Genomic DNA, 16,352 nt, shown 5'->3' with positions numbered 1-16,352 from the left:
AAGCGTTCTTAACCAATCAACAACAAGCCATAAGCGTCATCCGGAAATTAATGTACAGTTACATACCAAAACTTGATTCGATCGTTGCAGTGATTATACAACTTTAAGTATTGTTAGGTAGTTATTTCCCAAATGGAAGACTTGGTCGTTTGTACGTGCGTGACTTCGAGATGATACGCTATCGCCATTCGAAAGATTTCGCCTTCTAATATTCGTTGTTTGTATTTTGTGTTCGACACTACTTGATGTCAAGTACCAGCTGAATTCGACCGCATCGACAATGTTCTTGCCCACGATGGTTTTGAACGTTCGCTGGAGATTCCAAAAGAAACTAAACTTCGTCTTTCTGCTATTCATTTGGCATATTTCATCGACGTATGGTCAAGGTTATTTTCCGAAATTAGTAGACCTTGCAGAACTTAAACCCATAACTTCAACGTCGACGTGCGGTTCGACAACTAGTAAATATTGCGAGTCTTCCATTAGACAGACTTCTTTGCAAACTTGCGTTGAGCAAACGTGCAAATTTGATTGTTGTGCAAACTGTGGTTCAAGTAAACCCGTGCCTTCAGATTTGGCGGAATTTTCGGATAAATTTGGTGTCACACAAGACGGTGATCCGAGAAATGGGACCATTGTCAGATCGTTTAGATTTCAAGGTGATTCCCATATACGGCCTCTTAGGGTTCCTGCAATAAACTACGTGAACCCCGGATTCACTATAAGCGTGTGGATTAAACAGAAGAAAGGAAATAAGGGGTAAGTTAAATAGAGCGACATGTAGGTTCTAGTTGTGAAAGGAGGAGTAGACCCAAGGCTTGCAGCTGTTTTCCCGGCCCGGTGTAATGTCGCATTGAGCTGTTATTTGATCGAACCCAATCAAACTCACTCCGATTGAGGTATCGAACGTAGCGGTACAACAGTTTGTTGTTTCATTAGAGGTTTAGTAACAAGCTGAATCAAAATTAACAACATAAACCTGTGTATAGATCAGGCTGTGGTTAGAAATCGAAGATTCAAACAATCGGTGCGGCGTTCGATTACCCATTTCTCATATGAGTCTCCAGTAAGTCTTATGTTCAGTTACCAAATTTAATTCACGGATTAGCATTGACGGCAGACAGTTTCCTGCATGAACATCGTAACCCACTCCCCTAGCCCTGTTGATATTATAATGTTTTTCTATTATGAGGCATCTTAGGAGTACGTGCCTTTGAGGACATAATCCCGCGGGTTTAATTACTATAAGATGACCTGTCGTTTAGTCCTGATGTTTATATTCAAGACTTTATACATATTTATTGAACACATTTCAATCAAACTCGATCAAAGTCAGAATCCAGGGTATGCTGTAATGACTTTAAAGGAGCTACATCACAATTTACGGATCTTGAAGTTCGGCATTTGTAATCCGTGATAATCTTCTACATCCTTAACTATCCTTGTTTCCTTATGGCTTATTATTATCTCTTTGCTGTTTTTCTATCTTAAGTTAGTAATTACAACCATTTTACAGGTTTCCTTCAATTTTGAGGTATCTTAATTTGCACATGGCAAAAACGACTCAAAATGCCATGACTGAGCTCCTTTAAATTAGGCAAACAATAGACTGTTCACAGCCTCTCTATTTAGGCACGCAAAAGAAAAAGCAAGCAAAGCTAGCACAAAGCATTCAGGGGTAAGGGAGAGGGGTGGGGTGGGGTCTGTGAGTTAAGCTAGTGAGAAGAATAGAGAGACTAGACATCTTTGGAAAAATGTGGACTTATTAAGCTCCTCCCACTGTTATCACCTTGTTGCTAATAGTTCCACCCCTTGACCAGTTAATTAAACTGGACCAATAAAATTTGAGCGGTAAATTGCTTGTTTAATTGATTACAAGTATCAGTTTGCAAACAACAACAGGTATGTGCATTCGAGTGTTGAGAATGTTGTCCCAGACGACATCTTCAGCTCCAAAAAAAAGCTGCTTAAAGGGGGAGAAAGGCAAAATCAAGTGGCCCTCCTGATTTTCGTAGGATATGCGCTTGTTGTTATGCTACAGTATTCCCTTGAGGAATCTTGGCAAGACGTCTTACATATCTGCGGAGAATTTATTCTGAAGGTGTTACACAGTGTGGCACTCGTTTTACATCCAAAAAGGCTTCCACAGTCTTCCAAAAACAAGCTTGTATTTTGCTTCTCCAATCAGCTGAAGCACATCATCCTTTGTTGACAAAATGATGGCAGTAGTCCTAAGCTCTTCCATCTCTTTTACATGTATTAGTTCTTTCATGATGCTTTTAAGTTGTGAACAAGGAGAACAACAACATTCGCACCAGTTGGATTTCTTTTACCATTCTATAGAGTTGATATATTAGACTTTCCTCAAAGACAGTTGGCAAAATTGCAACAACATCTTTCAACCAAAGAAGATTAACAGCAGTCTCTTTCCAGCTGCCCATCATCATCTACTTTTTTTGGCCACACAGTAAATAATTCTAAAAATAATAAATTAAAATAAGAATTGCATGAATAATGTTGAAAATTCATTAGTTACTGACATCTTTGTTTCAACTTACAGGACAATTATTTCCAAAGATGAAAACATTCCACCAGATTATGCCAATGTATTTCAACTTGTCATTCAGGATTATAACCTGATGTTTTACTATCGGCTGACTACTGGTAATGCATCTGTTGCCTCATACACCCTTCTACAAAGCCAAAGTGAAAAGCTTCAAGCAGATGAGTGGCATTTAATAACTGTGGCGGTTATTAACAAAGGACTGTCATATTACATTGATGGAGAACTCATGAATGCAAACGTTGCCACTCTGACTGGACCTATCTCTGATTCAGGAGGTGGTGTTCGAATTGGACAAAAATATGGAGGTTAGTGGTCTTGCCAAGTCTACAGTTCATGTTAAGCCATGTTAAGTGACAATAATGGTGGGAGGCACTGTGACCCAATTGTGGAGGTGGGGTGGCCTCATGGTCAGTGTGCTCATCTCCGGATCAAGCAGTCCGGATTCAAAACCTGGCCAGGAACATTGACTGTGTTGTGTTCTTGGGCAAGACACTTTGCTTTCTCAGTGTCTCTCTCCACCCAGGTGTACAAATGGGTACCCACAGATTTGATGCTAGGGGATAACCCAGTGTGATGGACTAGCATCCCATCCAGGGAGGAGTAGAAATGCTCCTAGTTGCTTCATGCTACTGAAACCAAAGTTGAGCGCTGGACTGATGGGCCACTTGGCTTGTATGCAGACTTTATCTTTTTTACTGTGGCCCAATTAATGGTTAAAACTTATTATTGCACTGCTTACTGGATCAAGTAGGAGTCCAAGTTTGAGCTCTGGCTGGGGAGCCATTCATTGCATTGTGTAGCTGGGCAGTACACTTAACTCTCACAGGATCCCATATCAACCTCCCTAACCCTAACCACCCCCAGATCATTTTTCTTTTGTACTTACCTAAATGTAAACACCTGATCTCTAACTTTGTAGTCCATCTTCATCTCCACTAGGCCATGCAAGCAATCGTTGCAAATTTGCTCAAAATTGTTGGTCTAATAATTTTATTGGTCTCCGGGCTCCACCTTCCCCTTTGACACAAATTAACCTGCAGTAGGTTGAAAATGTCATTCTGACCTAATGTCAGAACAAATTGACCTACAACAAGTATATAAAAAATTGTGAATGGGTAACTAGCAATTTGATCCTGACTGGGTTAGCTCTGTGATGTACTACATGTAGTTACATGTAGCATCCCATGCAAAAAGAAGAAGGTATTTAATACTAACTCCTTCCTTCTTACTAAAACTGGATCAAGCCAAGCCAGCAGGGTGGAATATTTTTGTTTGTTGTAGACCTAACCTTGTTTGACTTTTTTAGGTGACGCTGAGTGGCAGTATGAAGGGTTGATGCAAGACATCTTTATGTATGAGAGAGCTTTGACCAACAGGTAAACGTGGAATTTAATCTTCAGTTGATAACAACAAAAATGCAACAAATTGACATTTTTAAGAGCCTTTTCAGCGTGAGCTCATATTTAGTTAACCATCTGACTGACGGACTGACTGACTGACTGACTGACTGACTGACTGACTCAGACTGACTGTCTGATTACCTTTAAAAAATGAGTCTTTAGGTGCACAACCATTCACACAAATGAGTTTTTCTCGCACATTCATTGTGTAGAACCACTGCTGGTCAGAGATCGTTTTATTACAGAATGGTAAAACTATGGAACTCTTTAGACAAAGACTTAAAACTATGCGAGAGTCTTGCAAATTTTAAGAAAACTCTGAAGACAAAGCTTCTCAGCAAGTTCTTAAATTAAATTTTTCTTATTTCTTTCATTTTTCTCTCTTTCTATTTTTTATTTTATTTTATTAATATATAATTAGTACATAATATATAACTTGTGTACTTTGTACTTATTTCACCTCATGTATTATATTGTTCACTGAAAAACCTTTTAAGGAGTGTACAATAAAATTTTATCCTTATCCTTATCCTTATAACAAATCATTTGAAGAACTCGTTTCTATATTAAAGGTTGTGCACCAGGACTCATTTTGAAGTAATATATCAAACACAAGAGACAGTGTTTCATCAGGATATCCAACCACCGAGAAGGGGATTGAAAATACGACGCACAGCGGAGTATTTTTGACAAATTTCAAGGTGTTTGGATAGCCTATGAAACACTGTCTCGAGTGTTTGATTTATCTTCTCAATCGAAACAAAACCTAAGGAGTAAAGGGAGAAGTAAAATCATCAGAATCTATGCTAATTAAGACGGGGAATCCAAACCTCCTTCATGCTGTGATTTTCTTTGTTTTAACTTGATGAATTATAAATGAGTTTGAGAAACACAGGTATTAAAATACAGTCGAACCTCGATTATCCGGACCTCAATTATCCGGACTATTCGATTATCCGGACTTTTTTCTCTGGTCCCAATTTTTTCATGAATATTAATTAGCTGTGATCTTGAAAACTCAAAGTTGCAAAAAGCCCAACAATCCTTTCAGAGGACTGTTGAAACAGCGTATTATCCTGTGCGCTTTTCAAAATTCGCAAGTGCGACAAGACAAAGAAATATTCTGATACGTTCAGCTGATATCTGATTGGCTCAATCAAGGGAATTTCATGCTTGATTAGTTCCTTCCCTGTGGGTTATGTAGACACACAAGCAATCGATCATAAACTCAAATCAGAAACATGTCTACGAAGCGAAAGCGAGCCGTTCTATCAATTAAAGATAAGCAGATAATTATTTCACGTTTGGATAAAGGAGAGAAAGGAACACATTTAGCTCAAGAATTTGGCATCAGCAAGCAGCAGATCTCTGACATATGGAAGAACAAAGACAAGATCCTAAAATTTACTGACAGCATCGAGACAAGCGAAGGATTAAAATGAAAGTCCCTGATCAAGCTACATGTACAAGTCTTTGAAGCAAACAAACATGCTTGAACATTTTAGACCTTTGTAAATACCTGAACAGAACGTTTTTATTTGTAAATACATACAGGCTGTGTAGATTTCACAATTAAAATGATGTTTTCTTTGCTGTATACCTTTTGTTTACATTTCTATCTCATTAATAAACATGCTTTCGATTATCCGGACTCTCAATTATCCGGACTATTTACCGAGGTCCCGACGAGTCGGGATAATCGAGGTTCGACTGTATAGCAACTTGGAAATAGCTTATTGACTTTGTTGTAGGTAATGAAATTAACATATTGCAATATTTTTTCAGGGAAGCAATAGAGGCATTTACTGGTGTGCTCCCATTTGCATATGTTGCTAGTAGTTGCCGTTGTCCACCTACTCATCCAAAAATAAATGTTGCCGAACCAGCTAAGTGTCTGAAAAACTTAGAAGGAGATCTCGATACTGTATCCCGCCTAGCAGACACAGCACACCCAATTGAGTTTGCTACTGATGGTGACACCCTAAGTTTCTGGCTGTCTGAGATCACAAATAGTGTAACCATTGACATCAATTTGTCTTATTCAGGTTTGCAGGTAATGTACTTTTTTTGTCATTTTCAAATACTGAGGCTCCTGATTAGTGAAACATGTATGACATCACCGTGTCACCTTTAATATTAAATCATGAGGCTGTACTTTAACTATTGTAAGCAGAGTTGTGTGGGGGTTATATCAAGACCGCGCATTTTAAAGGAAATTGTTGCAAAATTCACGTGTGGAATTATTAATTAAATTAAATATGTCATAAAATGTTTTGTGACGATTTTCCAAACCCCTGTACATGTGCTTGCTGTTGAGAAAAAATTCCTTATGACAGTAATAGTTAGTAATGGTTAATACTAAATATTGTAAGTTATAATTTTAATTTATAATTTACTAATATAAGTAAAAAGAAACCTTCAGTGAGTGGGAAAAAAAGACCTGAGATCAGATACAGAATAACAACTTTTAGATCTCTTTCTCATCAGTATAAAACACCAAATTCTTAAATTTTAATGTGTAGACAGACTACCATTTTTTACAGTCTCTGTAAATTTGATGTTTCGTAATGTACCACAGGCTATAAATAGCTTGTTAGATGACAACAGAGTTTGTTTTGTTTTCTAGGTCTTCTACATTGTTTTGACATTCTATGGACCAGTGCCAGGGGGACTGGAAATCTTACGATCAACAGACAATGGAAGAACTTTCCATCCTTGGCAGTATTTTGCTGAAGACTGTGTTTCTTCATTTAGCTTACAAAACAACGGTCCTCTTACACAACCTGACTCGGTCAATTGTGTCCAATATCTCAAGTGAGTTCTTTTAGCTAAAGAGTCATTGAAAAACCTTTGTCAGTTTAACCTCTGTATGTCAACTATTGAACAATTAGACTAGGAGCCGAAGTTTTCTATGAGTGAATAGTCAATGAGGCACAGCCAAGTTGACTATCACTCTTTAGCAATAATTTTCAGTTTTAAGTGCAGAGTGCACAGGATCATAATGCCTATCAGTGAATGGAGAGCGATGAGTGTACCAATCAGATTTGCAGATTTCTAATAGAACACAGAGTGGCTACTAATTTCAGTTATTCTTGACTTAAGTAATTCTCCCTACTCCTGAACTGTGCTTCCCATATTTTTTTCATGTTTTGTAATATCTGAACTCTTGAGTAAGTTTTGTCATATAATTGTGTCAAACCCTACTACACTGTACATTTATTTCAAGTCCATTTGTTTTCAACAATGATGTTACATTTTATTTTATTACAGGCCATTGCTATCCAGCCGAGAGGTGCTTACTTTTCAGACAGAATATCCGCCACCCCAAGGTTCCAATATTCCCGTGCGGCCTTTTGGTCAAGGTTGCAGCAACCTGTACTGCTCAGAAAGTCTGCTGCAGTTCTTAAAAGCCACCCATGTCAAATTTCGCTTCCACAATCACACTCTGGTACAGAATCCTCAACATAAATATTATGGCTTGGAGAGAGTTCTTGTCACTGGCAGGTTAGCACACCAACACATGTTCACTATATTCTAAATAATGTATGTAATTAGCCTGATTATCCTGTGGTGGAAAGTCAATCAATCAATCAACTCTATTTATACACAGTAAAATTTAAAGCTGAGCAACAGCTTGTGGGACCGTGTAAAACTAAAGATTTAGAAAGGTAAATAAAAGGGAAGTTTTGAAATACAAATTCCTATTTAATATTAAAAACAAAAAGTTAGCTGCCCAATAACGCTATAAATGAAGCATTAAAATGCGTTAAGAGCATTATTAAAGAGGACTATCCAGGACATTTTATATTTTGTTGCCTCTTTAGGTGTGAGTGTTTTGGACATGCCTCATCCATCCGCTTCATTGAAGGGAATGCTACACACCCAGGGCATTGTGTCTGTGACTGTCACTCTTCAACTAACACTGAAGGGGAAACTGTAAGTGTGTTTGGCTTGTGTTGATATGTATTAAATATTTCTTTTTATTGCTTGGTTTCAGGAAATATCCATGTTCAGCCCAAGGAAGGTTATCAAAAATTCCAAGGGGGAGGGGGGTCTAAAAATTCAACACGGAGTTGGGAGTGGGGGGCGGGGGGTGGAGGCAAACAAACAAATTCTCATGAAAGTGGTATGGAACTTTTCTAAAACAACACAAGATATTTATGCACTCTATGTATACTTTCAAACTGTATGTAAAATTTATCATTTAACTTTCAGTGTAATCGATGCAAGCCTTTGTACAATAACAAACCATTCCAACGAGGAGACCAAGATGACTCATACCCCTGCGTGAAGTGTGAGTGTAACGAGCATGCCAGCAGTTGTGTTTACAATCAATCTCTGGACACCAGTCCCAACTCACGTACCCAGGGAGGTGGAGGCGTGTGTATCGACTGTCAGCACAACACCACAGGCCGATTCTGTGAGGCATGCAAGGAAAGATTCTACAGGGAGTCTGGCAAGAGTCTTAAGTCGCCTGTTGTGTGCTCACCCTGTGGATGTGAGAGGCCTGGGGTTCAGTCTGGAAAGTTGGATTGTGTTAAGGTTAGTGCATTACTCAGTAGGGTAGGGGAAGTTACATGTAGATCTCACTACAGTACTTCTTCTACTAAGACAGGAGGTTTTATGGGATCGGTTCTACGATGTAGCTTGGACACACACTGTCCTACTGGAAAACACTGTTGTGCGACAATTAGTGTCGCATGTATCTAAGTATTTACTTAGTTAAAGGAGCAATGTCACGGTTTACTCATCTTGAAAAGTTTAGCGTAAAATTTTCAAGTTCGTCGTTTGTAATCCGTGTTAATCTTCTCCATCCTTGTCCATCCTTGTTCCTTTATGGTTTATTATCTCCTTAGTCTTTTTCTACATGTATCTTAGTGAACTGCTGTTTTCAGGTGTCCTTCAATTTAAAGGTAATTTTGTACGTGGCCAAAATAACTCAAAATACTGTGACTGAGCTCCTTTAATGTCATGAGTACATCCAGCATGTCCTCTTTTTCATTTTAATCTTGTTAACATCTAGGATGATTCGGATTCAAATGTCCTAGCTGGTCAGTGTGAATGTAAAGCCAACACCCAAGGTCGTCAATGTGATGCCTGTGAGGATGGCTACTTTGACCTCAAAGCAAGTCACGCAACTGGCTGTGTTGCGTGTGGATGCGTACTGGATGGCACCAAAAACCGGAACATTTCATGTCACGCAACAACAGGGCAGTGTGACTGTAAAGACAGAGTGACAGGTACAAAGTGTGACACCTGTATGCCTGGATACTGGGGGCTGTCGGGTGTGGAGCCTTTAGGCTGCAAAACATGTGACTGTGATCCATTTGGAACAACAGTTGGGAATGTAAACACGTGTAACGCGGTTTCAGGACAGTGTTCTTGCAAGCCAGGTTCAATTGGAAGGAAATGCGATCAGTGTGAAGATGGATACCACAGCCTTACACAAAATGGTTGTTCATCATGCAACTGTTCTGCTGCCGGAACTCAACCGTCACTCTTGAACAAGTGTGACAAAAATACTGGCCGCTGTGACTGTAAGCTTAATGTGGAAGGCAACAACTGCGATCAATGTAAACAAGGCTTTTATAATCTATCACAGAGCAACCCTCAGGGCTGTGTCCAGTGTGCATGTGACATCAAAGGAACTGCGGGGGGATCGGGACAGTGTGAGCAGCAGTCTGGAAACTGTACTTGTAAGCCGCTGGTGGTTGGTCAGAGGTGTAATCAGTGTAAGCTGGGGACATATGGTCTGAACCAAACAAATCCTAATGGATGTCAACCTTGTAACTGCTTTCCAAAAGGAACTAGAGATGGCGACACGAAGAGACCAGGTAAGAATGAATCACACACAGGCTAATGATCAAACATGCGGGAGGTGTCCTACATGTATTTATGAAACACTTATGAAGTGAAGTCTCGCAAGCTTAAAGAAATTACAACTCCTGCAATCGTAAACTTTGTGCATGATCACTATCAAAATGGTTTAACAAATGAGGAGTGTGACCGTGCGCTCCCCTCCCCCACTGTAGGGAACGTTCCATCTAAAAGTGAAGGGAGTGATGGTTGCCGTTTTAAAATTCGTGTCATTGAATTTGATACCCTAAGTTGGTTTAAAACTAAAATGACCACTGTTAAATTGAGCGTCCTGATAAAACGCAAACCGGATAACTTAAAAAGGAAAGCTCTGTCTAGTTGCCTTCTTTTTCTTTCCTATTCGCCCGTGACTTAATATTTTAATTAAAACCCTGTCTATAATTATGCGATTTCGTTTGAATATTGGTTTTCGCCTACCATCAACATAATACGATCGCTGACGCTTATCATTTTCATCGTAAACGCGCTGTCCAGAGTGGAGACAGTTAAAAACGGAGCCCTATTATATTGGAGTGAACAGTGAAAACGGGGCCTGTGGAAAACACTGACATCACGTCACCTGCGGAAATGACCAACGACAATCTCTTCCCTAGAGCCCGCGCGTTTTCGGTCAGCAGTAACCGAACGGGCTTGATGCGGATCCAAAACGGACCATTGGAAACCAGATTGCGTTTCCAAGTGTTGTAGTGTGGACCGACGGGTAAAACACTGCGCGTTCCTACAATGTTGGAACCCTTTTTGCCATTGAATGAACTCGTTATTATTTTTTTCTGTTTTAATGTTTTGATTTACAGCATTTTCTAACTGTTAGCATTATTCAGAATATTTTGTATAAAAGAAAGCATTGTGACCCAAACCACATTTCTGATTGTGCTGTAAGTTACTTAAACGTTAATGTAACTTGTAACTTCAGCGTTTAAACCTTGTTGTACGTTTGAGGCGTACAACAATTTTTTAAAATTCTTTTACCTGAACCTTGGTACCGTCAGAATGGAGAAAACGTTTCAAGGTAAAGAAAAAAAGCAGAACAATGGCTGTGCACGTGCGTTATAAATCTTGGTACATTTCTTAGCCTTCCTTTCACAAAACAGCAACATGAAATGTCAGCTAAATTTTTGTATTTCCATTTGGAATTGAACACTGTCATTGCATATTTAGCCTGAGCACGTTTTTAGAGCCATTGGCGTACTGAAGAGATCTAGACAATTACGAATTTTGCTGGTAAAATATACCGTAAATTCATTTTTACAAGGCGTTGCCCTCGACGTCGTTGCTTAATTAAGCTCCATATCATGATGTTTTATCGGGCTAGTAAGCTCATGGCCAGGGGAAGTACGTGACTGTATAATAAGTTTCATTTCTTCTTAGCGGTATTGTAGCCATTGAGTGCATAGCCTCCGACTTAACCCTTGTTCTTCTTTCCCTAGATGAACTCCAGTGTTCCAGTAATGGCCAATGCTTTTGTCTGTCCAGTGTTTCTGGTCTACGCTGTGACTCTTGTGTCGCTGAATATTATTGGAATCCTACAGGACAAGGCTGTGTACAATGTCAGTGTAACTCCGTTGGGTCTGTCGGAAGAAACTGTAACGATACCGGTCAGTGCATGTGTAAGGCAAATATTACTGGACGGCAATGTGACAGATGCATTGATGGTTACTATGGTTTTATAACTACTGGAAGGTGAGTAAAATATATGAGTACAAGTGAAGTTACTTAAGGGTAGTTCTGTCACTTCGTGCTTGTAAAAGTATGCATTTATCTACCAAAACGAGAACTTCTTTTTGCCACTTATGACAAACTTCACAAGAATACTCGCGCCGACGGCTTCCAATTTTTACCCGCCAAAATGAGTGTCTCATTCAAGGGATGTTTTGAATGTTCGCTTTGACTTTATTTGACTTTAATGTTGTGCAGCTATTCTCATCAAGGGGAGGAGGCAAGTATGGAGGTTTCATCTTATTTTTTGTCGTTTTAAATAAATGTTTCCAGGGCTCGAAAAAAGTGCCGTCCGGTCATTCGGGAGAAGTCGATATTCCTGCCGGACAAGTAACTTTTCATTCGCACTTGCCTGATTGGACAACGGATCAGCAATCGAGACTTGCCCGGGGGGAGCACAATTTGACAGCTAATTGTCCGAAGGGCAGGCTGGAAGTCAAGTTTTTTTTTTTTTTTTATTCCGAGCCCTGGTTTCGCCTTCCAGACTAACTTGCCGTGCGATATCAACAATTAATAAACAGCAATTTTTATTATTGGATTGCAACCATGTAAGGTTTTTTTTGCCTTTCTCTAGTTATAAAACGTATTAATGTGTGTAATAATTTTTATTCTGCTAGCTGTACACCTTGTAACTGCAACGCAGCAGGCAGTCTAACCAATCAGTGCAATGAAAGAGGAGAATGCCAGTGTAAAGACAACGTGAAAGGTGATAAGTGTGATCAGTGTAAAAACGGCACCGTTAATCTGCAACAGAACAACAAATATGGCTGCAGTGGAGGTATGTATTGAATTGGAATTAGGAGAAGTATCGTAACGACTAACTTAAGATAGTTAGTAGGACCTCTTTAATTATACGGACCCGGTCAACCGCAGGATTTCCGATATCTGGTCTCATCATTGTTTTCTTTGTAAAAATTTCAGTGTGTTTATGTGAGAAGTTAGAAATCACATCCTAATATTAAACACTGCAACCCGGTTACCCAGGCGAGAACCAACATAGCTTCGCTTCCTCAAGAAGATGGCCCTGATGGCCTTATTTTACCTTTCCAATTATTGTTGTTTTCATTTTGCATGGTTATTTTGTGACAGAATTAAAAAGCCTTTATTGTAGTTCTTTGTCGCTATGAAGTCGTAGATATGAAAGAAAAAAATTCAACAAGGGGACGTCGTTAATGCACTACGAAATTGTCGCAACTAACATTAGAAACGATGTATGGAAATCGGTAAGGAAAACTGATCTTTCTATCTCTCGATACAAGGTGACACTAAACCTTGTGTTGCTTTTTATTTCAGCGCCATCGGAACAGCCTGCACCATTCGTGACAGTCCTGTCTTCTCGTGCTATGATGTTGACATGGTCTCCGCCTGACAACCCTAACGGCATTATCTTACGATACGAGCTGTACAGAAATGGAAGCTTGGTTTATAGCGGGTTAAACCAAACATACAATGACTCTTCTCTCACTCCTGACACTGTGTATCATTATTACATCATTGCGTACACAGCGTCGGGTCAGACTAGAAGCTTGGACGATGGCAAGGTTTACCGCACTTTTCAAGATGCTCCGGATGGCGTCTCTGCCCCGGTTATCACAGATATCCTACCAAGAAACGCCACTGCCTCATGGCAGGCCCCAATTGTAGCGAACGGACGCATCATTGAATATCGCTTGATATCTACTAGTAGTAGAAATGCAGCCGAAGTTGTAAATTGCCGCGGTATTATTTTTACATGTAAGCTAGGCGACCTCAGACCCTACACCGTGTATAACTTCACGGTTGAGGCGTGCACAAATGGTGGATGCACTCGAAGTAATGTAACAACCATCTTGACGCTACCAACACTCCCGGATTTCCAGCCGCCACCAAATGTGACGTCACTTCCGGGTGGGAAAGCTGTGACGGTGGAATGGGACGAGCCACCGGAACCAAACGGAAGGATTCTACGTTATGAGTTGTACATGCGCGCAGCGCCTTTCACTAGCGGCGCAGTGTTGAAGTTTAACAGCAATCCTGCGCATGACTCGAATCAAATTAACTTCAGGAAAACAAACGTGACGGGACTGATGCCGTTCACAGAGTACGAGTTCATGGTACGTACATACACTGCGCAGGTCCGAGGTGACAGAGCGAGTGAATGGACACGTCATAAAACCGGTGAAGGAAGTAAGTCTTCTTGTTGTTTATTTGATAAAGCCAATACATTTCGACTAAACTGACCAATCAGTTTCCAAGGGCTAGTCATAGTATCTTCAATTCGACTGACAGATACTTCAGTAACTTTTCACTTGACGCTGCGAACTACTTTCTTTTTCGCGGCAAATCCGCCATGTTGAAAACGTTAATGATAAGATAACGCAAAATACAGAGTTGCTGGATACGTAGCTATTTTGGACTTTCAGCTTCGCAGACAGATTTGAGTTGTGATATGTACTATTCCCAACACTTGACAAATTAATGTCAAAAATTCATTTAAAACTTTCGGACTAACTTCTCATAGAAAAAAATATTCCAAAATAGTTGATTAGAGAAGGCTGATATTGTAAGTGACTGTATAACGATGTTTTCTTTTTAACATTTTAGCTCCACTGGGTGAAAATACCATGAACGTCCGCGCCAGTCCCTTCAACAGTAGTTCAGTGGTTGTTTCCTGGAGTCCTCCCCAGACCCCACAAGGTGTCATTACTCGCTACATTGTATACAAGTACCAGCCTCCTTCAAGTCCGACTGCCGTGAGGGCTGCAGAGGTGAATGGGCCCCAGCGGCAAGGCGTGGTTGCTGAGCTGACGCCATACACAGAATATAAATTCACTGTCAAAGCTTGTAACAGCTTCGCTTGCTCAGGACATAGCCCAGAAGCCCTTGCGCGGACACTACCTGCGGGTATGTTATACACAATATTCCATTTATGCTTTATTCTCGCTCCAGTGATCGCTCCATTTAAAACAACAATAATAGAATTTAATTTTTCCGAAGGCCAGGTTAGCAAGCAATAGAAAGCAAAGCCCTCTAAAAGGTTGAGACATCTAAACCAAACCCTCTAAAGTTTAAAGCATAACCCAATCCTAGATTCCATCCTTGAAAGAAAAAAACATGCATGATGTATTTTTTTAATAAAAATCAACGTTAGAAATGAGCTCAGCACGTTGACTGAGATAGGCTTAGGATAATTTCCTCCAGGCACAAGGAGGGTAACTTTTAATTTTTAAAGCTGTTGTTGAGAAGAATATTCGCTGAGCTTTCCTTGTTCACAGAAATTGATAATGCTGTTACTAACCACCGTCTGACTATGGTGTTTGCGTTGTTGCTTTCTTTCTTTTAGCTCCCGAGGGACAAGGGCAACCCACGGTGCTCTCAGTTGATTCATCCGCAGTGTACCTAAAATGGTCCCAGCCTCAGACTCCTAACGGTCCTTTGCCGCCGAGTTACAACCTGAGCCGAGCCTACTCCGCACTGTACTTCCCGCCTCCATTAGTGTCCGCCGGAGTACACTTCCCAGGCCTTGGATATTACAAGTTTCCATCTGACTTCGTTAGACCTGGTGCTAGCAACGATATTCAGTTCTGGTTCCGTACCCAGTATGCATCTGGACTGTTGCTGTTCTTGGTATCGGATGGCTCCCAGACGGACATGTTGGCAGTCGAATTGCGTGACGGTAAACCGTGGTTGATATTTGATTGCCAAGATGGCGCAGCCGCCTTCACGATCAGTCAATCAGTTCGTTTCGACGATGGCGAGTGGCATCAGTTGAAAATAAAACGTGTTAGTCGTCGTGGTACCCTAACAGTCGATGGTTACCAGGCGAGTCAGGACAGCCCCGGAACGGCGACAGTGATTTCGACAAACACAGGAGTGTACATCGGGGGCCTCCCTTCTACCTTCAGACTTCTGAGGCCAGACACGGATAATGCTTTCTTAAAAAGGATCAGTTTCATTGGTTGCCTACGTGGAATCACGTCAGATTCGCGTCAGCTAGACTGGACTTCTGCGTTGGAAGCCGTCAGCGTCGAACCTCAGCGTAATGGCTGTCCAGCAAGAGACAAGAAGAATGCCATGTTACTCAGGGGAGGTGGCTATGTTGCCATAGATTCAGCAAAGGCGGGCATCCTCACCAGCGACATATTTAGCTTTACATTAATTTTCCGCACTCAGTTGTCCTCGGGGTTGCTTCTATTCGCACATGGACCAACAACAACGTTTGCTATTCAGTTTGCACAAAACCAGGTCGAAATCAAGTACGTTACGTCGAGTGTGCAAGACTCGTTCACTGTTTCACCCTTATCTGGTGAAATTTGTGACGGAAGATGGCACAACGTGGCTGTAACTAATTTCCTTGGGAATTTAACGGTCACTGTTGATACCAACACTGGTTCTGGACGCGGTATCACCAACATGGTAATACAGTCCATTTTTTACATAGGCGGGGTCCCGTGGGGTTCCCCGGTCGAGACATTTGCCCAGCAGGCTGGAGTGAATGTGGAGTCGTCATTTGGTGGTTGTATGATGGTTCAGTCTACTGCGAAAGACATCGATTACCCTAACACCGTCACTACTATGCACAATACTGACCTTGACGGCTGTCTTCCTGAGTCGACAGTAGCGGTCAGCAGCCAAGTGGGAGAATGTTTTCCTTTCAATAGCTCTGTCGTGTACTCTGGAAAGACCGAGATGTTTAATGACTCTTCAGCGGATGTATTCACTGGTAAGTTTTGCAGAAAGATCGTCTCAGATTTGTTTTCCTTGTTTATACTGATGTAATTTCGAGGTACTATCAGTTTCAGCTTGATTTTCTC

General features: G+C 40.7%; 1 protein-coding gene across 2 annotated transcripts in view; it reads left to right on the top strand.

Moving 5' to 3' along the window:
- The first annotated feature begins 34 nt into the window (after positions 1-34).
- The window catches only part of LOC110042513 (usherin-like), a 38,004-nt gene continuing 21,686 nt past the window's right edge, over positions 35-16,352 (top strand). For both annotated transcript variants that reach the window (XM_089290859.1, XM_089290858.1), the window contains exons 1-14: positions 35-759; positions 2,561-2,871; positions 3,873-3,942; positions 5,752-6,019; positions 6,593-6,780; positions 7,237-7,470; positions 7,791-7,902; positions 8,182-8,508; positions 8,990-9,800; positions 11,271-11,523; positions 12,177-12,337; positions 12,853-13,725; positions 14,143-14,442; positions 14,882-16,261. In XM_089290859.1, the coding sequence (XP_089146985.1) occupies positions 281-759; positions 2,561-2,871; positions 3,873-3,942; positions 5,752-6,019; positions 6,593-6,780; positions 7,237-7,470; positions 7,791-7,902; positions 8,182-8,508; positions 8,990-9,800; positions 11,271-11,523; positions 12,177-12,337; positions 12,853-13,725; positions 14,143-14,442; positions 14,882-16,261 (5,767 nt within the window). In that variant the 5' untranslated portion in view covers positions 35-280. The remainder of the gene's footprint in view (positions 760-2,560; positions 2,872-3,872; positions 3,943-5,751; positions 6,020-6,592; positions 6,781-7,236; positions 7,471-7,790; positions 7,903-8,181; positions 8,509-8,989; positions 9,801-11,270; positions 11,524-12,176; positions 12,338-12,852; positions 13,726-14,142; positions 14,443-14,881; positions 16,262-16,352) is intronic.

This window comes from Orbicella faveolata, unplaced genomic scaffold (assembly GCF_042242905.1).
Source record: "Orbicella faveolata isolate gen_17 unplaced genomic scaffold, um_ofav_v1 contig_24, whole genome shotgun sequence".
NCBI classification, from domain to species: domain Eukaryota; kingdom Metazoa; phylum Cnidaria; class Anthozoa; order Scleractinia; family Merulinidae; genus Orbicella; species Orbicella faveolata.
This window is presented reverse-complemented; position numbering and strand designations above follow the sequence as displayed.